The 24,060-nt window shown below is 41.1% G+C and overlaps 2 protein-coding genes across 5 annotated transcripts in view; one reads left to right on the forward strand and one right to left on the reverse strand.

Annotated features, from left to right (window-relative positions):
- Positions 1–24,060, forward strand: part of PDE6H (phosphodiesterase 6H) — a 162,016-nt gene that overhangs the window by 121,430 nt on the left and 16,526 nt on the right. The gene's annotated exons all lie outside the window — the stretch shown is intronic.
- On the reverse strand, positions 17–23,812 carry ARHGDIB (Rho GDP dissociation inhibitor beta). The gene is made up of 6 exons (XM_036909136.2): positions 23,753–23,812; positions 15,076–15,259; positions 14,339–14,422; positions 12,169–12,245; positions 2,459–2,522; positions 17–714 (listed from the first exon to the last, which is right to left on the reverse strand). Exons 2-6 carry the CDS (start codon positions 15,251–15,253, stop codon positions 515–517), a joined length of 603 nt encoding a protein of 200 aa, XP_036765031.1. The 5' UTR covers positions 15,254–15,259; positions 23,753–23,812; the 3' UTR covers positions 17–514.

Consider the following 24,060-nt stretch of genomic DNA (forward strand, 5'->3'; position numbering starts at 1 on the left):
GAAATGAAGGTCTCAGTCAGATCATACAACTGTTTTATTTACTGTCTTATGCCATTTACAGTGTCTCCCAGAAAAGAACTCCAACTGGCAGGGAATGTGATTAGGGACTTTTGTTGAGCCAGCAGCAACCATTTAAGGATCCACAGGGGGGATGAACTACTGGAAGCCAAGGCCAACGGACTGTTAGTGGCAGTTGACCCATTTCCTGGCCTCTCGTTGCTCAAATGGGAGTAAGAGAAAGAGTTATTAAATGATTGTGTTTTGAGGGAGAGAACTTTGAAGATCTGGACATGAGGGGGGGTTAGAAGGAGAAGGCAGGAGTAAAGCCTGGGTTTTAAGCATCTTATGCTAAGGACCACTTTGAGAAACAGTACAGGATAAGATGCGTCAATAAGAGAACGTGGGGAGTATCCGAGCTGAGCCCCGGCTGTGAACAGGAAGGAGGGGCAGGCTGGTGACAGGACCGAGAGCATCGCTCAGGCGGCCAGGGCAGGGGAGGGACGGGCAGAGGCACTCATTCTGTCCACTCCTTCCTAATGGACAGGTTCCACTCCCAGGTGAGGTGGTCGTGCTTGTCATCGTCGGTGAAGAAGGACTTGTTGTGGTAAGTGCCTCGGGCCAGCATGCCCTTGGGGGCCTCCTCAGCGGGAGTCAGGAACTCGTACTCCTCTGGCCGAGGCCCATAGCTGCCAACCATAAATGTTGCTTTATCCACTGAGAAGAAAGAGAAGTTCATTAGGGCAAGAGTCTGATGGAGGAAAAACAAATACGCAAACTGGAGAGTTTGGAGCACAGTGTTCGGTGATCAAAGCCAAGAGCAATAGTTTCCAAGCCTGGCTGAACATTAGATTTACCTGGAGCATCTTTCTTTTTTCTTTCTTTTCTTTTTTTTTTTTTTTTTACTGGAGTGCCTTTTAATAATACATCTTCCCTTGGCCAACTCTCAGAGATTATGGTACAATAATCTGCTGTGGGTTCCAAGAATCCGTGTTTTTAAAAAACATCACGGCTGATTCTGAATATCAGGAAAGTTGGGGAATCAGTGTACTAGATCAAGGGGATTAAGACTCTCTTTATGGAAATGTAGCAGATTTCACCATTAAAAAAATCCCAAATTAGTTGAAGAGCTGAGTTGTGGTCTCATAAGTCACATAAACATTTTGGGTTTCTGTTTCTTTTTATATGTAATGAACTTCAATGATCTTCTATCTACCAACTACCATTCTGTGAATATATCAGTTAAGGAGATTTCATTAACAGCTGTTGATCAGAATGAACAGAATTCATGGATGGAATAATAGGATGGAAAGAGAAAACCAATAATTTGGTTTAAAAAAGTGAAGAACTGGGCACATGATGAAAATAGCCAAACAAGGTTATTTATATATGAATAACTGGGATATATATTAAGAATAGTAGGGGATTAGAAACTATAAACAAAGGCAGATAGACATGCAGGCCATGTAGCTGGTAAGTGTCATGACTAAGTTAGAAGGAACAGCTATAGACATGCCATCGTCCTCTTGTCTAAGGGAGGCAACATAGTCTTTATGTCCAAGGGAAAAAAATAGACAACCAAACTAGTTTTTCATAAGACTAGATATAGGAAAGATCAATCAACATCTTTCAGATCAACAGCCTTCTGTGGGGTTTGAGTAATTGAGTGGTTTTCTATGTCATTCAAGTTTATTAGATGATTTCTCCCTTATCCTTTGTTTATTAATTTGGTGGAATGGACCTGTGCATTACTGTTTCACACCTCGGGAGAAAGAGCCCCTCAGGTGAAAAGGAACTGCAAAAATGCTTCCATACTTTTCTACCTTTCATTTCTCGCTGCCTATAGTAATGGAAGAAAATTGAAGACAATTTCCCAAGGCATATACAGCTAGGTACAATTTGGCAAGAACAACTGAATAGTATGTAATGTCATCTTATTTGTTTCAATTCAATAGTTTTTCTCAGTTCTAGAAAGAGGATTATTTTCCTATTTTTCTTTGTTTAGGAAAGTAAATGCTTCCCCCGACACCCCTGCTCACATGCTATTCCCAACTCCCATTCCCAAAAAACACAAGTACCAGTGAATAAGTCTTTCCTGTCTTGGCTTTCTCTGATACTCAGGTTTTATACCTGTGAACAGCTTTAAAAAAAAAATTTTTTCAGAGTATTTTTATTAAAACATATCTTGGTTACTCATCCCTTTTATGAGTAATAAAGTTGAATTCCAAAAGCTGAATGCTGAAAGTTGGTGTCGGACTGAGTCTAAGCGGGGTCTTTGAAGGTAAACCTTGCTGTTAATGTCTAGGTCAGAAGTATACATGTGCCCTTTCCTACAGTGTGTGTTATCCATACCTTTTATCAGATTCTTTAATGAGTCTATGACTAAAAATTGTTAATAGCCAGAAGCTTACATGTGAGTGAGGAGCAGAGTTTGGGTTAGTGTGAAGTGTGGGTCCCTTACCTTTCACCCCAGTCCGGTAGGTGTGCTGAACATATTTCAAGCCTGACACAATATCCCTGTTCACCTGTAGGTGGGAAGAATCCAAGCAATTCAGATTAAAGAGGGTCTTTCATTTTTCCTAATCTTTCATGCTTATCCTATCCAGCTGAAAATTCTCTGAGGGTGAAAGGATAGCAGGTTTATTTCAGAATTAGTGTCACTGTTATCATTTAGCATGGTGGGAGGCAAAGACTGGAGTGAGGAGTCACAGACTCAACACCACCAAGCTAGTTTTTTTTTTTTTTTTTTTTTTTTTTTTTTTTAGATAATTATTTTTTATTGAAGGGTAGTTGACACACAGTATTACATTACATTAGTTTCAGGTGTACAACACAGTGATTCAACATTTATATACATGATAATTCTAAGTACCAGCTATCACCATACCAAGTTGTTACAATATTTTGACTATATTCCTTATGCTATACATTACATCCCGGTTGCTTATTTATTTTACAATTGGAAGTGTGTACTTTTTCTTGGTTGTTGTTGTTAGGGCATCTCTCATTTTTATTGATCAAATGGTTGTTAACAACAATAAAATTCTGTATAGGGGAGTCAATGCTCAATGCACAATCATTAATCCACCCCAAGCCTAATTTTCGTCAGTCTCCAATCTTCTGAAGCATAACGAACAAGTTCTTACATGGAGAACAAATTCTTACATAGTGAATAAGTTACATGGTGAACAGTACAAGGGCAGTCATCACAGAAACTTTTGGTTTTGCTCATGCATTATGAACTATAAACAGTCAGTTCAAATATGAATACACATTTGATTTTTATACTTGATTTATATGTGGATACCACATTTCTCTCTTTATTATTTTTAATAAGATGCTGAAGTGGTAGGTAGATACAACATAAAGGTAGAAAACATAGTTTAGTGTTGTAAGAGAGCAAATGTAGATGATCAGGTGTGTGCCTGTAGACTATGTGTTAATCCAAGCTAGACAAGGGCAATAAAACATCCACATATGCAGAAGATTTCTCTCAGTACAGGGGGGGTGAGGTTCTAAGCCTCACCTCTGTTGATCCCCAATTTCTCACCTGATGACCCCCCTGCGACTGTGCCTGTCTTAGGTTGTTCCTCCCTTGAGGAATCTTACCCGTCTCTGGCTAACCAGTCATCTTCCGGGGCCACACAGGGAAATGTTAAGTTGGTAAGTGAGAGAGAAGCCTTATTGTTTGAAATGGTTAGCTTTTTATTTCTTTGCATATTTATGCCCTGTGGCTTCTATGCCCAGCATTTGTCTTGAGGTATCTTTACCACTTGGAGGAGTTATGATACTCGGTAAATTTGATATGAGGCACGAATTCTATTTAAGAATTCGTTGTAATTAGGAAGGAAGAAGAAAAGCTATAGAAGTAGCAGGTGGGAGAAAACATGGGAAGATTGATTATTTCTTTGACATATCTTCTTGTAGAGTAACTTCAGCATGTATATATTTTAAGCTACTACTTAAATTGCACACACACATTAACATAATAGGAGTATAGTTACATAACCAAAGCATACCTGTAATTACCAGCCATCTCCAGTGAAACCAAGAAAACCAGTTAGGCACCCTAGGCATTTGTGAAAACTTATCAATGATATGATGGTTATTATCTAACTGAATTTGAATAGTTTGAGAAAAATCAGACAAATTAAAACAACCCATTCCTGGGCACTGTTCACATCCCATATGTTCTTTTAACAGTAAATAGTCTGTAGTTGTAAGATTTTGGAGCGCTACAATTTGCACTTCTCCTAATTCTTGGTTGAGTTCCAACAGTATAGATCCAGTCAAATTTGTTGTTTTACTGTATGCACAGGCCAGCTTAGATATCTCCTTCATTCCCATGGCAAGTCCAGGAGCTGGTGGGATGAGTGCATCTACAGCTGTAGCAGTGCGTGGATCTTTGTTGGGGTTTTTTGATGATCATCTTCTGGCATGAGTCTTCCCGAGAGTGCTGATGTTGGAAGTTCTCTTTCATATCGTTTCTTAGTTCATTTTCGGGGTAGCCAAATTAGGCTTTGATCCTCTGTATAAACACAAACAGACCCTTTGCCTACACTTTTATATGTCCTTTATATTATTGTGTAGAACTCATTAGAGGTCACCACATAGGAACTGCATTTTTTTTTTTTTTTAATCATTAATCTACACTTACATGACGAATACTTACGAATACTTTGTTTACTAGGCTCTCCCCTATACCAGGTCCCCCCTATATACTCCTTTACAGTCACTGTCCATCAGCGTAGCAACCTGTTGTAGAATCACTACTTGTCTTCTCTGTGTTGTACAGCCCTCCCCTTTCTCCCACCCCGCTATGGATGCTAATCTTAATACCCCCCTACTTCTCCCCCCCTTATCCCTCCCTACCCACCCATCCTCCCCAGTCCCTTTCCCTTTGGTACCTGTTAGTCCATTCTTGAGTTCTGTGATTCTGCTGCTGTTTTGTTCCTTCAGTTTTTCCTTTGTTCTTATATTCCACAGATGAGTGAAATCATTTGGTATTTCTCTTTCTCTGCTTGGCTTGTTTCACTGAGCAAAATACCCTCCAGCTCCATCCATGTTGCTGCAAATGGTTGGATTTGCCCTTTTCTTATGGCTGAGTAGTATTCCATTGTGTATATGTACCACATCTTCTTTATCCATTCATCTATCGATGGACATTTAGGTTGCTTCCAATTCTTGGCTATTGTAAATAGTGCTGCGATAAACATAGGGGTGCACTGATCTTTCTCATACTTGATTGCTGCATTCTTAGGGTAAATTCCTAGGAGTGCAATTCCTGGGTCAAATGGTAAGTCTGTTTTGAGCATTTTGATGTACCTCCATACTGCTTTCCACAATGGTTGAACAAGTTTACATTCCCACCAGCAGTGTAGGAGGGTTCCCCTTTCTCCACAGCCTCGCCAACATTTGTTGTTGTTTGTCTTTTGGATGGCAGCCATCCTTACTGGTGTGAGGTGATACCTCATTGTAGTTTTAATTTGCATTTCTCTGATAATTAGCGATGTGGAGCATCTTTTCATGTGTCTGTTGGCCATCTGTATTTCTTTTTTGGAGAACCGTCTGTTCAGTTCCTTTGCCCATTTTTTAATTGGGTTATTTGTTTTTTGTTTGTTGAGGCGTGTGAGCTCTTTATATATTCTGGACGTCAAGCCTTTATCGGATGTGTCATTTTCAAAGATATTCTCCCATACTGTAGGGTTTCTTTTTGTTCTATTGATGGTGTCTTTTGCTGTACAGAAGCTTTTCAGCTTAATATAGTCCCACTTGTTCATTTTTGCTGTTGTTTTCCTTGCCCGGGGAGATATGTTCAAGAAGAGGTCACTCATGTTTATGTCTAAGAGGTTTGTGCCTATGTTTTCTTCCAAGAGTTTAATGGTTTCATGACTTACATTCAGGTCTTTGATCCATTTTGAGTTTACTTTTGTATATGGGGTTAGACGATGGTCCAGTTTCATTCTCCTACATGTAGCTGTCCAGTTTTGCCAGCACCATCTGTTGAAGAGACTGTCATTTCGCCATTGTATGTCCATGGCTCCTTTATCAAATATTAATTGACCATATATGTCTGAGTTAATGTCTGGATTCTCTAGTCTGTTCCATTGGTCTGTGGCTCTGTTCTTGTGCCAGTACCAAATTGTCTTGATTACTATGGCTTTATAATAGAGCTTGAAGTTGGGGAGTGAGATCCCCCCTACTTTATTCTTCTTTCTCAGGATTGCTTTGGCTATTCGGGGTCTTTGGTGGTTCCATATGAATTTTTGAATTATTTGATCCAGTTCATTGAAGAATGTTGCTGGTAGTTTCATAGGGATTGCATCAAATCTGTATATTGCTTTGGGCAGGATGGCCATTTTGACGATATTAATTCTTCCTAGCCATGAGCATGGGATGCGTTTCCATCTGTTAGTGTCCCCTTTAATTTCTTTTAAGAGTGACTTGTAGTTTTCAGAATATAAGTCTTTCACTTCTTTGGTTAGGTTTATTCCTAGGTATTTTATTTTTTTTGATGCAATTGTGAATGGAGTTGTTTTCCTGATTTCTCTTTCTGTTGGTTCATTGTTGGTATATAGGAAAGCCACAGATTTCTGTGTGTTGATTTTGTATCCTGCAACTTTGCTGTATTCCGATATCAGTTCTAGTAGTTCTGGGGTGGAGTCTTTAGGGTTTTTTATGTACAGTATCATGTCATCTGCAAATAGTGACAGTTTGACTTCTTCTTTGCCAATCTGGATTCCTTGTATTTTTTTGTTTTGTCTGATTGCCGTGGCTAGGACCTCTAGTACAATGTTAAATAACAGTGGGGAGAGTGGGCATCCCTGTCTAGTTCCCGATCTCAGCGGAAATGCTTTCAGCTTCTCGCTATTCAATATAATGTTGGCTGTGGGTTTTTCATAGATGGCCTTTATTATGTTGAGGTACTTGCCCTCTATTCCCATTTTGCTGAGAGTTTTTATCATGAATGGATGTTGAACTTTGTCAAATGCTTTTTCAGCATCTATGGAGATGATCATGTGGGTTTTGTCTTTCTTTTTGTTGATGTGGTGGATGATATTGATGGACTTTCGAATGTTGTGCCATCCTTGCATCCCTGGGATGAATCCCACTTGGTCATGGTGTACGATGGTTTTGATGTATTTTTGAATTCGGTTTGCTAAAATTTTGTTGAGTATTTTTGCGTCTACGTTCATCAGGGATATTGGTCTATAGTTTTCTTTTTTGGTGGTGTCTTTGCCTGGTTTTGGTATTAGGGTGATGTTAGCTTCATAGAATGAGTTTGGGAGTATCCCCTCCTCTTCTATTTCTTGGAAAACTTTAAGGAGAATGGGTATTATGTCTTCCCTGTATGTCTGATAAAATTCCGAGGTAAATCCATCTGGCCCGGGGGTTTTGTTCTTTGGTAGTTTTTTGATTACCGCTTCAATTTCGTTGCTGGTAATTGGTCTGTTTAGATTTTCTGTTTCTTTTTGGGTCAGTCTTGGAAGGTTGTATTTTTCTAGGAAGTTGTCCATTTCTCCTAGGTTTCCCAGCTTGTTAGCATATAGGTTTTCATAGTAGTCTCTAATAATTCTTTGTATTTCTGCGGGATCTGTTGTGATTTTTCCTTTCTCATTTCTGATACTGTTGATTTGTGTTGACTCTCTTTTCCTCTTAATAAGTCTGGCTAGAGGCTTATCTATTTTGTTTATTTTCTCGAAGAACCAGCTCTTGGTTTCATTGATTTTTGCTATTGTTTTATTCTTCTCAATTTTATTTATTTCTTCTCTGATCTTTATTATGTCCCTCCTTCTGCTGACCTTAGGCCTCATTTGTTCTTCTTTTTCCAATTTTGATAGTTGTGACATTAGACCGTTCATTTGGGATTGCTCTTCCTTTTTTAAATATGCTTGGAGTGCTATATACTTTCCTCTTAAGACTGCTTTTGCTGCGTCCCACAGAAGTTGGGGCTTAGTGTTGTTGTTGTCATTTGTTTCCATATATTGCTGGATCTCCATTTTGATTTGGTCATTGATCCATTGATTATTTAGGAGCGTGTTGTTTAGCCTCCATGTGTTTGTGAGCCTTTTTGCTTTCTTTGAACAGTTTATTTCTAGTTTAATGCCTTTGTGGTCTGAAAAGTTGGTTGGTAGGATTTCAATCTTTTGGAATTTACTGAGGCTCTTTTTGTGTCCTAGTATGTGGTCTATTCTGGAGAATGTTCCATGTGCACTTGAGAAGAACGTGTATCCTGTTGCTTTTGGATGTAGAGTTCTGTAGATGTCTATTAGGTCCATCTGTTCTAGTGTGTTGTTCAGTGCCTCTGTGTCCTTACTTATTTTCTGTCTGGTGGATCTGTCCTTTGGAGTGAGTGGTGTGTTGAAGTCTCCTAGAATGAATGCATTGCATTCTATTTCCTCCTTTAGTTCTGTTAATATTTGTTTCAGGTATGTTGGTGCTCCTGTATTGGGTGCATATATATTTATAATGGTTATATCCTCTTGATGGACTGAGCCCTTTATCATTATGTAATGTCCTTCTTTGTCTTTTTTTACTTTCTTTATTTTGAAGTCTGTTTTGTCTGATACCAGAATTGCAACACCTGCTTTCTTCTCTCTGTTGTTTGCTTGAAATATCTTTTTCCATCCCTTGACTTTAAGTCTGTGCGCGTCTTTGGGTTTGAGGTGAGTCTCTTGTAAGCAGCATATGGATGGATCTTGCTTTTTTATCCATTCTATTACTCTGTGTCTTTTGATTGGTGCATTCAGTCCATTTACATTTAGGGTGATTATTGAAAGGTATGAATTTATTGCCATTGCAGGCTTTAAGTTTGTGGTTACCAAAGGTTTAGGGTTAGCTTCTTTACTGTCTTACTGTCTAACTTAACTCGCTTGTTGAGCTATTATAAACACAATCTGCTGATTCTTTATTTCTCTCCCTTCTTATTCCTCCTCCTCCCTTCTTCATATGTTGGGTGTTTTGTTGTGTGCTCTTTTTAGGAGTGCTCCCATCTAGAGCAGTCCCTGTAGGATGCCCTGTAGAGGTGGTTTGTGGGAGGCAAATTCCCTCAACTTTTGCTTGTCTGGGAATTGTTTAATCCCTCCTTCATATTTAAATGATATTCGTGCTGGATACAGTAGTCTTGGTTCGAGGCCCTTCTGTTTCATTGCATTAAGTATATCATGCCATTCTCTTCTGGCCTGTAGGGTTTCTGTTGAGAAGTCTGATGATAGCCTGATGGGTTTTCCTTTGTAGGTAACCTTTTTTTTCTCTCTGGCTGCTTGTAATACTTTGTCCTTGTCTTTGATCTTTGCACCAAGCTAGTTTTAATCATCACATACTGTGATTTTTTGCGTTTAGGTGAGGTGGTACTTAATTAAAACATGTCTCAATATTCTTCATTACATTTCTCCTTCCCCAGTGGTCCAAAGAATGTTTTTGAACTCCCCCTCCCTGGTACTACTGGCCAGAAGACTGTGCTTGTGTTAGGAAAGATTACAGAGGTACCAATGGAAAGTATTATGTAAATATCTGAAAACCCTAACCTCAGAAATGATGTACCTAGCATATGAAAAACAAACAACAAGGAGAAAAGCTGTAATGGAAAATCAGGTCTAGAAGATGGTTATGCCTGCAAAGTAATTGAGATTGGAGTCTAGAGACTAGGAGGTGACCCACACAAAAACATCCTCCCCATATATAAATAATGGGTGACATCCGCTTGTGTCTGGCAATGATTTTTGTTGTTTGCCATATTCAGACGTCATCTGAGATCCTGCCTCTTTCCCAAGCCTTTCAAAGAAAATCCACTCAAAGAAAATATAGATAGCTCAAGCACTTTTTCCATAACTCATTTTACCTAGGACTGAACCCTGTTGTCTGTTAATTTTACACAGTGGTCAAGTCTAAACAAACAAAGTGCGTCATTAGCTGAAGGGTTTGGTTAATTGTCCGCCAAAATGAAGAATTAAAGCATCTTCAAATAATTTTTTCCCAACAATAATTATGGCTCCCTTTTTGTTTTGGACAGAATAAATAAACCAATCTATCGGTTAGTGATGAGGTAGCATAGCCGTGAATGCTGCCAGCCTAGGTTCCAGTCTGTCACTCAGTAAAATCTGCAGTATAAACCCATCAAAAGCACACAGAATGGAAACAGCTTATTTGAAGAAACTGGTAAAATGAAACCCAAATTTTCTGATTAGTCTGCCTCCCTGACATGGCTCATAGGAGTAGGGAAAATGAATGCATTTTTTTCCTAGAAATTTCCAAGCTAGTCCTTTGTGCCTAGTGGGAAATGTGGTCTGGTGGGGAAAAGACCTAAAAACAGGAACAGTGGTGGGGAAACAACAAGGACTTTAAAACAAAGAGTTTTCTGTCCTTCTGTTGCTCCATAGAGGGCTCATTTAATATAAGTATGCTTGAGATGTGTAAAAGAAAAGTATGAATATTCATAGCATTTTCTCCTCTGCACCTCCCTCCCCATGTCTCTGCCACCCCAGGAGGGGGTGACATGAATACAAATGAGAGCCGTACAAGTCAGATGTCCTGTCTTTTCCTGGGAGGCAGTTGGAAAGGGGGAGAAACCGAAAGAACCATCCCAGGCCAGGATTTCAGAGAGTGTCGTGAAGTGTGGTGGCCAGGGAAGAGAACACTGAAAGCAATAGGGAGATAATGAAAGAGGATTTGAGGATGTGTTGCTTTTACAGATGTTACAAAATGCACCTTCTTGGGCATTTTCCAAGAGACATAAATAAAGATTTAAATTGATTTTCAATTATTTTCCATTTTGAGCTGGTGTTTCTTCTAAAGGTAACTCCAAGCTGGGACAGGCCACGAGGTGGTTAACTTTATGTGGGTTTCACATAGAGTGGTTTTTCTCCTGTTGGAGGCAATGCCAAACTGCTGAAGTGGATGGCACCTGAGAACCCCTTTCTGTGCCCTCCTCTCCTCCCCCACCTTAATGTGTCACTCTGAGCACCTCATGCCCCACAGGCTTCCCACCTACCCAGAGGCCCCCGCTCCAGGCCTACCCTTCTCTTCTAGTCAAATCAAAATCTACCTGTCACCTTTCATTTGGCAAAAACTGGCTTACTAACTTGACAAATGAAGGCAGTAGCCTTAATCACTAAAAACTGGACAGATGCATAACCCATTCCAAGCATATTTGGTGTGATACCAAACTCTCAAGTGCTTCAGTAATAAATAATACTACAGGAAGCAAGCAAATGAGCCACAGCTCAGTGAGTATAATAGAGTAGGCGTCAACAAATATTTCCAGAATGAAATTATTTTGAGGCATAGAGGCGTATTTGTATGTGGCGGAGAGTGAGGTCCGAGGACTCTGAATCACACCCTGAGGCCAGGGGAAAGAAAGCCCAGTGAGCAAATAGAAAGGGCAGGTGGGGTCTTCCTTGGTGCAGCCCAGGGCCTGGAAGATGTGACGAGTGGGAATGAGGGGCAACCAAGGCAAATATAAGCAACTGAGAGCAAACAGTGCATTTCTGACTGACGTATTTTCAGTCAAAGGTTATTTTTCTCTTTGCTTTATTGCTCATTGGGAAGTGTGTCTACTCATTATATGTCCGTTTATCCCCTATTTAGTTCCGTCCATACCTGTTCACCTGTTCCTCAACTATAATTGTCATTTCCAGTTACTTACCTAGGACCACACTCTGTTTATTTATATAATCATTGAGCAATTAGAGCTGAGGCTCTATCTGTTCTGTTTTCTTTTCCTATTAATTAATTCACTCATGCATCTACTTCTCAATAAATATTCACTCAGTAGTGATCATTTACAAAATTTTGTGCAAAAATTCGGAAAGATGGGATATCTCCTCTCTCCCAGTCTCAAGGTCCTTAGGCTGCATAGGGGAGAAGCGACACAAATGGGACAGCACAGAGCAGCGTGTGCCACGTGGATGGAGTACCAGGAGTTCCCAGAGAGCGGGACATCCCTGGCTTAGGTGATTGGTCAGGAGAGGACCCTGACTGGCAAGAGACATGAAACAAGGGTGGGTCTCAGCAGGTGGACGCTCAGAGTTGGGCGGAGAAAAGTCCAGACCCAGGGGGAAAAAGAAACAAACAAAAACTATCCAGCATGATGATACAAGAAAAACCTTTTTTCTTTCTCTTACTATTGGAAGAATTTAAACTTTACCAAAACATACAGGGCAAGATACTTACTTTGAAATGAATTTTGACTCTGTACTCAACACCTTCCTTTAACACAAAAGTTTCTTTCTTGAGGGCTTCAAGGTCCCCTGTAGAAGTGGATTTAGAAAACGCTTAGTCTCAGCAGAAGGAGATACACAAGGAGATGAATGAAATTGAAGCTCCCGGGCCATTTGCCGGGCCCATCAGAGTAACATGGTCCTTATGGCCTCAACAATGCAAAGAGCATTTGAGATTAGTTCCTGCACACATACAGCTTCAAGTGTTCATTTCAACCTGAAATCATACAGGTAGCTATGAAACACGGAAGAGCTATTTATCCCCCAGGTTTGACAACTCTAAAAATATACAAGACGTTACCAGTAATGAGTTATGTATGAAAATAAGTCTTTTCTAATTGTCAATAATAAAAACAAGTGTTATCGATCATCTTAGAGGTTAAGTCTGAATTATTTTTCTATTCTTCTTTCTACTGAAGATCATATTATATATATGTGACTTAATGAAAAGATGTATAAAGAACATGTCCCTACTCCTCAAATAAAGAAATGTGAGAAAAATATTATATGGGAATATCAGCTATTTGTGTTTATAGATCTGGTAATGTTTGTGGTATTTTCTAGCTTTTAAAAATTTACTCGTTTTGGTTCCTTTTTCTAATTCTAAGTAAATATTCACTTTTGTACTTAATTTTGCATATGTTTTCTCAATTCCATACTATTTTTCTCAAGGAAAGTCACTTAAGTTATAAATGCTTCAGGGTCAGTAAAACCAGGATCTGCCCCTAATTCCCTTACCCTGGTTAGAGAGGGAATCATTCTCTGATATTCTCCCAGTGCAATCCTCTATAATTCAGGGATCAGTGGTGTGTGTGTGTGTGTGTGTGTGTGTCTGTGTGTGTGTATTTTGCACATCTCTGTCCATGTGCTTCATTGTAGAGCTGATGCAAGTATACTGTGTATCTCTCTCTCTATATATCTCTCTACTGGGATTCCCTTCAGTGGCCTCTTTGTGACAGAAGACCAAATTTGGGTTTCCTGATGATGGGAAAGGGGCAGAGACTATGTCTTTCCTACAGTATCATCAGGGCCTTCTTAGATTTCCTTAGTGCTAATTCAGGCCCCATCTTGCAAACTGACAGTTGTACTTGGTAACACTACACAATTTCGCACAGGAAGAGGTCTGAGTCCTGGTGAGAGAGACAGAGAGTTTCTCTCCTGGAGAGACGTGGGAATGTGGGGGCAGTTGAATTTGTGTGTGTTCTCTAATGACTTCAGTTGAACCGGAAGTATGTCTACTCAGCCTCTGATTTCCTCCCTCTGACAAAAAAGCCCATATAAGGTAAAGGCTGGATGCTCCTGCATGAGCGGAACCACCTTGCTGCTCAGGAGCCCTGCTTTGCTGTCTCAACAAGTCCTTTTCTGAATCTGGTAGTAAGTTTCTTTTCTCATTTGAGACCTGCCCTTAATGTCCCAGCCTCCTAGCTCTGTGGCCCTTTCCTTGTTCCTCTCAGATGCCCTTTCCCCCAACACCCACCTTCTCTCCCCTGCCTATCTCCTCAAGATCTACTTTTCAGGAAAGGTCTTGACCCTTGCTAGTAAGCTGAAGGAAAATAACAACATTGTAATTTGTACATCTTTAGTGGGGGAAGTTTTTTATTTATCAAGAATCAGAGCTTTAGGCTAAAATTGTAAGTGTTTAACAGTGGAATTCCTAGGCTTCAGATCTTAGATTGCTTCTTGCCTTCAGGTAAGTTCTACAGCTGGTGTAAGTTCAATACTTTTCCTGATGTTTTAATTGTATAAGTGTTACAATTCCAGAAGCATACAGCTTACTTATTATTATTTCCAGCAGCAGTCTTTTTACATGAATAGCTCTTTTCCTGCTATTGTGTGGAGAAAATTCTTGTAAAAAAATTCTCGTAAAAATACTTGTAAATATGACAAGTAAACATCCAATACTTATGCCCACAACCTCCTCACTTTACATAGAGAGCCAGAGGTCAGGTTTTTTATTAAGCATGGTGAATACTCTGAGAGCAATGGTGTGTGAGCTGGTCCCAGTGTACATGTGTCTGGGATTCACCTTGCTGCGGTCGTGTTTTACTGGGACAGAGACAGAGACCAAGTTTTCCCAGTGATAAGATTGGGCCCCTCCAAACAGAACAGACATGTCCACTTACCAGTGAGGTCCATGGTGATCGGTCCTGGGGCACTCTCACACACCAGGGTGAGCCGGGTGACAGTGACGTTGGGAGCAGATGGATCTACAGGATTCAAAAGGGAATGTAGGTGCAGGGAAGAGAAGTGTTTGCACAATTTCAAGTCGGGGAGAGAGAACAGAAAGAGTAAGGTGATAGTTCAATCTTGAGCAGAAACAGAAATGGAAGTGGTAGATTAGCCATATTTGGTCTTAATGGCCTTATAAATTACGGTGACGCTATTTCTCCTTCAGGCACTTGTAGGCCCATCTTCATTATCAACAGCAAACAAATCTTGAGTGGCTGTGGGTAAGTTAACTCTGCTAGCTGGGCGCTGCTCAGCTGTATCTGTGGGCAATGTCTTATTCCGCCGTTGTGTGTGTGTGGAAGAGGTGGACGGTTGGTAAGGGAGGAGAAAGAGAAAAAGAAGGAGAGAACGTGGAGGAGAGAACAGAGAGCATACAATTCTAACTGGTAGTCTGGAATTCTTTCCAAATTCTATGTGTTTTTTTTTTTGCCTGTTTCAATGCTGACTTGGGCTTTACAGCCAAAGAGGACTTAGTTACATAGTCTGAAACTTTATGCAGCACATTGAGAGTGTGCATCATGCCCTTAATCCTGGAAGCGCTGGGTACTCTCCTTTGCACCTGCTCCCAAGGAGCTGACATGTACATCTTATCTGGGACCCTCCACCTGCCCCCATCCCCATGCACACACACCTGCTACCACGGGACCATCCCCCAGGAGCGTTTTCTTGTATTTAGCTAGACTTTCGTCATCTTTGTCCATCTCCTGCAGCTCTTTGAGGGACTTCTGTGGCGGAGGCTTGTAATTGAGCTTGCCGTCCAGATCCTCGTCATCCTCCTCCAGGTGTGGTTCTGGGGCCTTTTCAGTCATTTTGATCTATTTCGTGGAGAGAGAGGGTGTTAGTCCATTAGCCCAAAGTCAGTGGATATGAAAACTGTTTGTGGGGCTGCCGTCAGCACCATCCTTGCCCTAATAGATGTCTGGAATTGTCAGTGATTTTCCAGGAGATTTTCCCCTAATTTGACCTTGTTAAATATCATGAAATAAGAATATCATGTATTTCGTTTTTTGTGTTGCATCTGTGTGTCCTGAGATGAGTATCTCTTGCTCACTGAATAAAACTGACGAGAATGAAATAACTCATTTGTGAAAAATATACCACAAGTGAAACAACATACACATGCAGTCCCGAATAATGAGCAGATAGCCTGAGTTCAGGTAGTTATAGAAATTTTCACTGTCCTCTGAATCCAGCCACCCTTGCTAAGTGCCAAAGCTCTCAGCACGCACCATCCCAGTGATGGTGGTTTCAAGACATGGGCTGAGTACTTGCTTCTTTCCATTAATTGAATCTTTCCCTGAACTCCTGCAATACCTTGAAGGCAACTCAGGCAAAGGTGTAGACCCCTACGACGCCCGTCGGACGTGCCTGAATGGTTCCCACACAACATTGCTCAAAACTCCTTGAGAGCAGGTATGAGGTTCTGTGTTTCTCTTGAATATCCCATAATACTTGAATAGTTCAGGCTTTTTTTGATAAATATCCATTATTTCATTTATTAGGTATGTCTAAACACCCTCTCTTCTTTGGAAATGACACAAAAAAGCAAAAGACCCTTTAAATTCCTCCAGACAAAATTGTAAGTATGTCATCGGTACCCTTCCATGGACCTCCCCTTTCTGAATGGTCTTCCATTAGCTCCTCCCTCCCTCTCTGGGTTTTCAGTGATCTTATGTTCTGAGGTCTCATCTGAGCAGACCCTGTAGTCTGTCTTCTTTCATCACCATCTGCAAGTATTTGCTTTGTGTTAAAACATTGAGAAGATTTTTCATAAAATTATTCACACTTAAGTGTTAATGACTGAATAATAGATTTAAAAATTATTCCTCTTAGGGCATGTATTGTCAGAGATTTTCAGAGCAGAAATGGACCTTAGAGGTGGTATATTCCAACCCCTCTTGTAATTATTGAGAAAGTTGAAACCCAGAGCTTGAGAGAATTGCCCAAATTCACGTGGCTGGAGGAGCTGCAGTGTTCTAATAAAGAGGAAGAATTCTGTACTGGAAGAATTTCAGGGCCTGTGGCTGGCAGCAATGGAGTTATTTGGGGAAACATGAAAGATATTTGGGCAAGGAGATAACTGCCTGCATTCCTTCAGTTCTACCTTGAGGATAGCTCTCTTCCCTGCCTGTGGGTAAAGGCTTCATTGCTCCTAAGTGACACAACTCTAACCCAATAACTTGCACATCTCATTCTGAGTGACTCAGCAAACCTCTATACAGCCCCCTGAGAGTGAAGCTATCTCTGGCCAAAATCAGTTGTGGTTTCGAATTTCAGTGTCGCTGTCATTGCCAACAGGAAGAAAAATAATTTGTAAGTGAAGTCAGACAAAAGCAACTTAAACAGAACAACAACAAAAAAAAAAAAAAAAAAGAAAGAAAACGAAATGAAAAAAAAAATCTCTTGGTTTATCAATCTTCCAGCAAATTAACAAGCCAAACACTACGAGCTTGATCAATCCTGAAACAGCGTTGCAATCCGCAGGTCCACTTCCTGTGCAGGAAGGAAACATGCAGGCCTGTTGCTATGGCAACTCTTGCCTCAGCTGAAGATACAGCACCACTCAAAGCTGAGTCTCTATAGAGAACAGCTCAACAAACATAGTGACTAACTCAGCTTGTGTTCCAAATAACATGCTGGGAAAGTGAATGAGCTGGTTAGAGAAACAATGAGGGATGCGATCAGTGGGGGTTGTAGGTCAAACTACCCTAGTGGGTAGTAGAAGGTCAACCATAAAGAGGCCAATGCAGAGCAATCCTGGTCAAGACTAATCAGATGAGGCAGTCTGTCCTCTGGTGACACCCAGGAGCTTGAGTAGGTACTCTGGGTTGAGGTCACACAACAACCCTGTGGGTGGAGCATCAGGAGGGCTATCCACAGATGAGGGACCCTTGGCCCCATGGACAGGCCTTTCTGGGGTAGATCACTTCCTTCTAACAAGTCATCTGCTAAAAGTCTGCCCATCAGATGACATCGAACCCAGCCACTAACCAGCTTGAGGTGATTCCAATAACCTGTAGGGAATAATCAAATCTCAATTTTGGAAGGAGAATGAAAAAGAGGGAGATTGAGAGGAAAAATATGGCCTACGACAGGATTTGACAACCCCTAACTGTTTGATCATTGGGAAATCAATTTATCTGTTATCTAGATCTTGATCTTATTAGTAAATCCAAGACTTAATGTCAGTTCAGAATTTCCTCGATTCATTGGAAACAGGTACAATAATTGCTCCATAAAAATAAGACACAAATTTATTTGAAGATATTGAACAATAGAGGATAATGTGGGATTACCAAATGAAATTGCTATAGTCTAAATGAGAAAATTCAGGACCACATTAAGATATTCGGGTCTAATTATATAGCATAAGAAAGAGAGATGAGGCCAGATGACCCTCAAATCAGCTCACTATGGAAAGCTGATTAGAAAATGGTGAAAATGTAATAATACAGCAAATAAAGGACTGATAAAGCGGTTCTCAAAGAAACCCCTCTAAAGCAAAAGTAAGGTCACAAATATTTGGCGAGCACCTAATATTTACAGGACACTGTGCACACAGTGAATTTTTCACTCTCCAAGCTAGAGAAGGGGCTGGAGGATGGAAAGCCATCCATAAAAGGCCCAGTCACTTTGATGGATGATTCTTAGTCTTTTTGGAGATTACAGTTGTTGATAAAAATCATGGCCTTTATAAAAGGAAAAAAAGGAATAAGCCCATGAAATTGTGCATGCAATCCAGGGGTTCATAGACTTTACTGAAGTCCCAGATTAGGAAGGTGACCTTGAAACTGTGACTTCTTAGAAACATGAAGCAGAGAGTTGAGTGTTGAAGAGGAAGCTCACTTCTTTCTCAGGCCTGGCCAGATCAAAGACACTGCTTAGCGTCGGGCTGAGGATCATGTCTATCAACCCAAAATGTTGGGTATGTAGAATCAGAAGGAGGTAATGTCTGTATCTGAGGGAGGCTGACCACAAAGCTCACAGAGGAGCCAGGAGCCAGGTACACTGGGAGCTTCTTTCTTTAGGAGAAGAGTTCTATGGTTAATCTACTTGATTTTGGATAATTATCTCTTCATTGAACTAAGCCTCATTATGCATAAGTTTCAGTTCTGGCTTTCCTACTAATTAGCTGTGACTCTCTGAGCAAATGTTTCAACTACTGTGGATCTTACTTTCCTCATTTGAAGGTCTAGGGGTTAGAGCAGATTATCTCTTGGTGTTTTCTTTACTGAGGCCCCTACTGCGTATTTCTCCTGACCTGCAGTCATGTGTCAGCTAGGCTGCATTCAGCTACCTTATTTCACTTGTGTATATAAGAGATTTTCTATCTCTGTTTTATTATTTCAAATTTACACAAATTCCCAAAAGATGCTGAATTTTTACTGCACAATTCATCCTTAGGGAACCTCAGATTCTCCCAAGCCTCAGCCAGCAATGGTTTCCCCAACTGTATGTCTGTATGTGTGTGTATTTAACCACACTATCAGTTTTCTCTTTTTATCCATTTTATGGGTATTGCTGAAGTGAGGAAAGGAATTTCCTGGAAATTCTATAGACTACTTTCTATAGTCTCATTGTCTAAGAACAGCTGGTCTTATTATTGATGGTAATAATTATAATAGTTATTATACGAGTGCTAGATGAAGATAATCTCATTGAATCCTCCCCACAATAGTAAGGGTGGGCATCACCATCATTCTCTTCTACAAATCAGGCATCTAGAGCTCAGGTAAGGAACTTGTCCATGAAGACCTATTGTGTAAGGGGCAGAATTCGTATTTGAACCCAGGCTGTTTGACTTTAAGGCAACAGGCTCTGTTGCTTCAGTTGTCTTTATTAAGGAGTAACAGTGAAATTATAGAACTCATTAGTCATCTTGGGAATCTGCTCAGAGGGTGCTCTGCAAAACTCTGCATGCTTTAACAAGGCAGGAACTGTCATATAAAGAGCATTCCAGTGCGACTCTGCCCGTGACACCTTGTGCAAGTAGTTGAACCTCTGCGCTCTGGATCCATCCTTTGCAAAGTGAAATCATTGCCTTAGGCGATCTCTGGGGACCCTTAATTCAGTGACCCTAATGAGCCTTAATTTAAAGAGGACTGTAAAATGAGAAAGGGAAAGAGGAAGTGGAGGTGGGGTGGTAGAGAGTGTAGCCCATCAGCATAGAAAGTTCTGGTTGGTTTTTTCTTGCCTTCCTCTGCAGCTCACCCATTTTGAACAGAGAAAATTTGTTCTATCTGTTGGTTTCTTTGTCTGTTGCTTTTGACTTTGATTCCTTACACAGTAAAAGTGAAATGGAGAATTAACAATTATATATTCAATGAGGTTAACGTGGACTCTGTCAGGCCTCAAAGCACACATTTTTTTTTTCATGTACTCACTACACCAGTTATCTCTCTTTTCTGCTTCACAGATGTATTTTTACAGTGGACACATCATGTTTGCTCTTCAGTGAAATAAGGTCAAGCATTGGATATGCTGAGGTGAACTCAATCTTCTCAGGCTCCATTAAAATGCCAAATTAAATTAGGGTGGTTCAGGAGTATGGCATAGCCAAAAGAGGTATTTTCACCTGCAAATTGACTCAAGTTTCCAAGACCTGGAAAGTGAAATACTCTTAACAAGTTACACTGATCTCAAGATAGAGCACATTGGTCTGTTTTATTAGTGCATTTCCAGGTAAGGGGAGGGCAAGAAGAGATGAAACTCCTGAGTTTAGATTAAACAAATCACCTGGTTAATTGAGAGAAAAAGGACCTACATGCCTACTGGAACATGGACTTTGAACATGGATTTAAAAGGTGGCTCTGTATTGACTTACAGGATCTACACAAGATATTAACTTACCACGCCCAAGATTTTCCACTAGTCATGTGGGAATAATAATCTCTTTACGAGGTTGAAGAGTTGGAGAAAACATATGAAACATTCTAGGACTATCCTAGCCAATAGGAGGTGACCAGTGCCTATCCCTTCTCTTCCTCTTCTCCCTTCCCTGCAATGCCGTTTTGTTGCAAGCCGTTTTGTTGAAGAGAAGTAACTGACTGCCTAGGCACCACATGCTTTCCCCTGGGATCTGCAGTGTTGAAAACGTCCCCTCCTTCCTCTTTAAAAATAGATTTTGTTTCTTTGAGGAATACAGAAGAGACATGATGTTCTGGGAACTGCAAGGACTGTTTATGAACCGATCAGTCTTAAAATGGAACTGTCACTATTATATGTCTTTTAAAAACTTCCATGGGAGCCATTTAATTTTAGATTTTATTTATTGCTTCCTTTCATAATTGAAGCCAGAGGGCCCTCTGTGAGTGATAAGAAATGATAGCTAAACAGGCACAGCGCCTGGAGAGAATTCCCTCTGGCTCTGGAGCAAAATAGTGTGGAGACTTAATTCATGATCAAGCACCTCCAAGTACAGGCCTGGATATCAGATACAAGAGGTAGAGATGAGAGAGGAAGAGAGAGAAATGTGGAAGTACTAGAAGCAGGCAGGGGATTTCCTTCAGAGAAGTGACTGTAATGAGAATCAGCATTCTCTGTCACCCTGCCATCTCCACTCCCTGCTGACCAGGATATATCCTACTTTCTCCAGGTCTGGGGCTGCAGCTCTAGAGCAGATGATGGAGAGTTAGCCATCTCAGGAGCACAGCCGGTATTTCAGAGCTGGTTAAGGATTTGCATCTGCCTGGTGATTTGGCACATCCAGGGAGTCCAGGTTTATCCCTCAGGACACTTAGAGGTCATCTTTGTCCTGGAGTCCTCCCCAGGGATTCATTATTCCCTAGAAACATGGAGGGCTTGCTGCTTCTGGGGTTCCTCCGGGCTGCTGTCTACCAACTCAGCCCCGTGAACATGTACGAAACTGCAAAGCTGGGTGAGAAGAATCAACCCAGTACTGAGAGGAGAGCCTTGTCATATACAATAAATATTAAAATTAATCCAGCGGAGGGTACAAATTACTAGAAGCAGAATTCTTTAGCATTTCCCTGGTGAGAGACACTGTCATCATATCCTGCCCGTGCATTCATAATGAACTTTTCTGAGCCATATTCATATGCAAAAGGAGAAAACTCAGTGAATCCATAAAGTTTTCTGAGTGTCTACTGTGTGAAGAAGTCATGTGTACAAAATACGCATATGTATTTAAAATTATCCTGAAAGAAAACTGCACCAAGGGAGCCATTATTAGGCAAAAGAGTATGCCGAAACAACTCAGTACATTCACAGAAGGTTTAAACTAAGCATGAAAAAGTAAAGACAATTTTTATGATCCTTCGTGCTTGGAATATCAGCCCCATTAAGAAAGCTCAAGTGAATTTTTAACAGCTATGGCTGTGGAAACCAGAGTGTCACACAGCACAAAGCAATTCAATAAGGGGTTTGTACAGGTAAACTTTGTTGAAGTTTGGGGAATGACAGGTGACCCATCTCTGGGTTTGCCAGTGTGAATCTAATCCAGGATCCTGGGTACCGATAATCGTGACCTAGGAACAAAGATGCTCAGAATGTGGAATTAAAGAAAATTCCTCCTATGGGATATTTCCTACATGTCATTCTGAGGCTTTTAAACCGTTGTTTCTTTTTTGTCACTTCAGGTAAATTATTAACACTTCTGAGCCTTACTGTCTTCCCCATGCCCTCTCAGGATTCAAATGTGAAAGTTTCTAACACCAGGCCTGGCACAGAGGCGGCACTAAACAGATGGTGGCTCTTTTTCTCTGTCTATCTCTTGCTGCTCCCCGGTCCTCCTCTCTTCCTGCTTGCTGGAGTCTATAATTGTGCTCCCAAGAACTGGCCCGGGCCCTCATCTTTCCATCGGAATGACCACTGTGCTGAGCTTCCACTAGAAACAGAACCTGACGTTGCGCAGAGCATACTTCCCTAGGGACGAACTCCTGCTCTCCCAAACAAGGAGGGACCGCCCCAGTGCCGGGAAGCTGTCAGCCAGTTTTTGTTCAGCTGTGACAGATACTCCACATGTGCAGCGTGAGTGGAGAATAAACTGTGCTCTCCGAATTCCACACATCTCACGGAAGAGTAAGATGAGCTTGTTACTCTGTTCATGTCACGTTTGGATTTGGGAAGGTTATTTGCCTGTACGTTTAACAAAACAAAGCAACGGCCAGGGTAAATGGTGCCTGCCTCTGACTGCACCCTCCCCCGGGCCCAGGCCAACACAGACCTCTTGGTATTCCTGGTGAGGGTCCAACAGGCTAACCCTGATTTCGGAGCTCTGGGTCTCTACGTGAAGGGGCGACTGTGGTCCTCCAGGCGAGAGCAGCCTGTCTTACCCCACTTTGCAAGAAAGTGTTCATCAGACCCATGCCACCATCACCTTAAGCCTAGAGCTTAATTACAGACTATGTTTATACAACCCGCTGGCTGAGGTGTCCTTTTAAAGGGAGAAAATATTTCAGATCATGCCTAAGGCACTTCTAATGGCCACCAAATCCAGACCTTGACGTTTTGAAGGTCTACAAGCCAGGTGTCCTAGCTGGGCCCATTTGGGTTTTTTCTAGAACCTGTCTCTTAATAAATTATCTGGCCTTCCGTGTTTGCTTTCAGTTATCTCAGATGTAAAGATATTCTTTGGCAACACAGCTATCTTCTGCCCATATACCTGCAGGAATTCAATACACATTTTTTGTTAGTGGTAGAAATTCGGTGTGACTTACGAGTGTATAGCAATGTGTTCTACTCTGCTTCCCTCTCCATCAGCCATTGTACTCTAAGGGAGGATTTTTATTATGCGTTTCTCTTATAACACCAGAAAATTCTTTAGTGGACAATACTTTAATATTTGACAGCTTTAAGCCTTTTTTTTCTTTTCAACCAGTCTCTTTAGTCCTTCTTAAAAACAGGAAATCACACATCTCCACCCCAGCACCAAACCACCACCTACCACATCAATTTGGATCTACAGTCTTTTTTTCTTCTGAGCTTGGCCAGATGCTTGCTTCTACCTTGGAGGAAACCCCCCCAGGCACTCCGCAGTAGCTACATCCATGGTCCTTTTCCAGGACATTCAGGGTTCATCTCCTGGGCTGCTGTGCACTCTCCCCTCCCTCACCGAGCTGTCTCCCCTGAGTCACTGCAACCATTCCTCTCCCTGACTTCCTCTTCTTTGCAGAGTCACTCTAGCAGCCTCCTTAGTACTTTGTTAGAATCATAAAGTTTGCTGTAAAGAGGAACTACCCCTCCAAGGAAAGAAATAAACTGTAGAGTGCCATAGTCCACTTGAGAGACTTCCTACATTTCTCTGTGCCCACCTGTAGCCTCCCCAACCCCAGGGTGTTTCAACTTACATTCAGTGGTTCCCGTCTCTCTCTGGGGTGCCTCTGTCTCTCAACTCTGACTTCTGAGTACTGGCAGTTAGAACAGGAAGGAAGTTAGTGAGAAAAAAAAATGTTTCAAACCTACTAGAAGAGGAAACTCTGGGCTGTCTCAAATCCTGTTCCTTTGCATGCATATCTCTTGATCAGCTAATTCAGAGCTGCATTCTTGTCAATTAATGGCAAGGGAGCTTGACTGCCCATGAAATGGATATGCATGGGTGTTTATGAAAGGGTATCAGCACCATGAATGACTGTGCGGATGTGTCTAAAAATCAAGT

Source organism: Manis pentadactyla, chromosome 14, assembly GCF_030020395.1.
Source record: "Manis pentadactyla isolate mManPen7 chromosome 14, mManPen7.hap1, whole genome shotgun sequence".
Classification (NCBI taxonomy): domain Eukaryota; kingdom Metazoa; phylum Chordata; class Mammalia; order Pholidota; family Manidae; genus Manis; species Manis pentadactyla.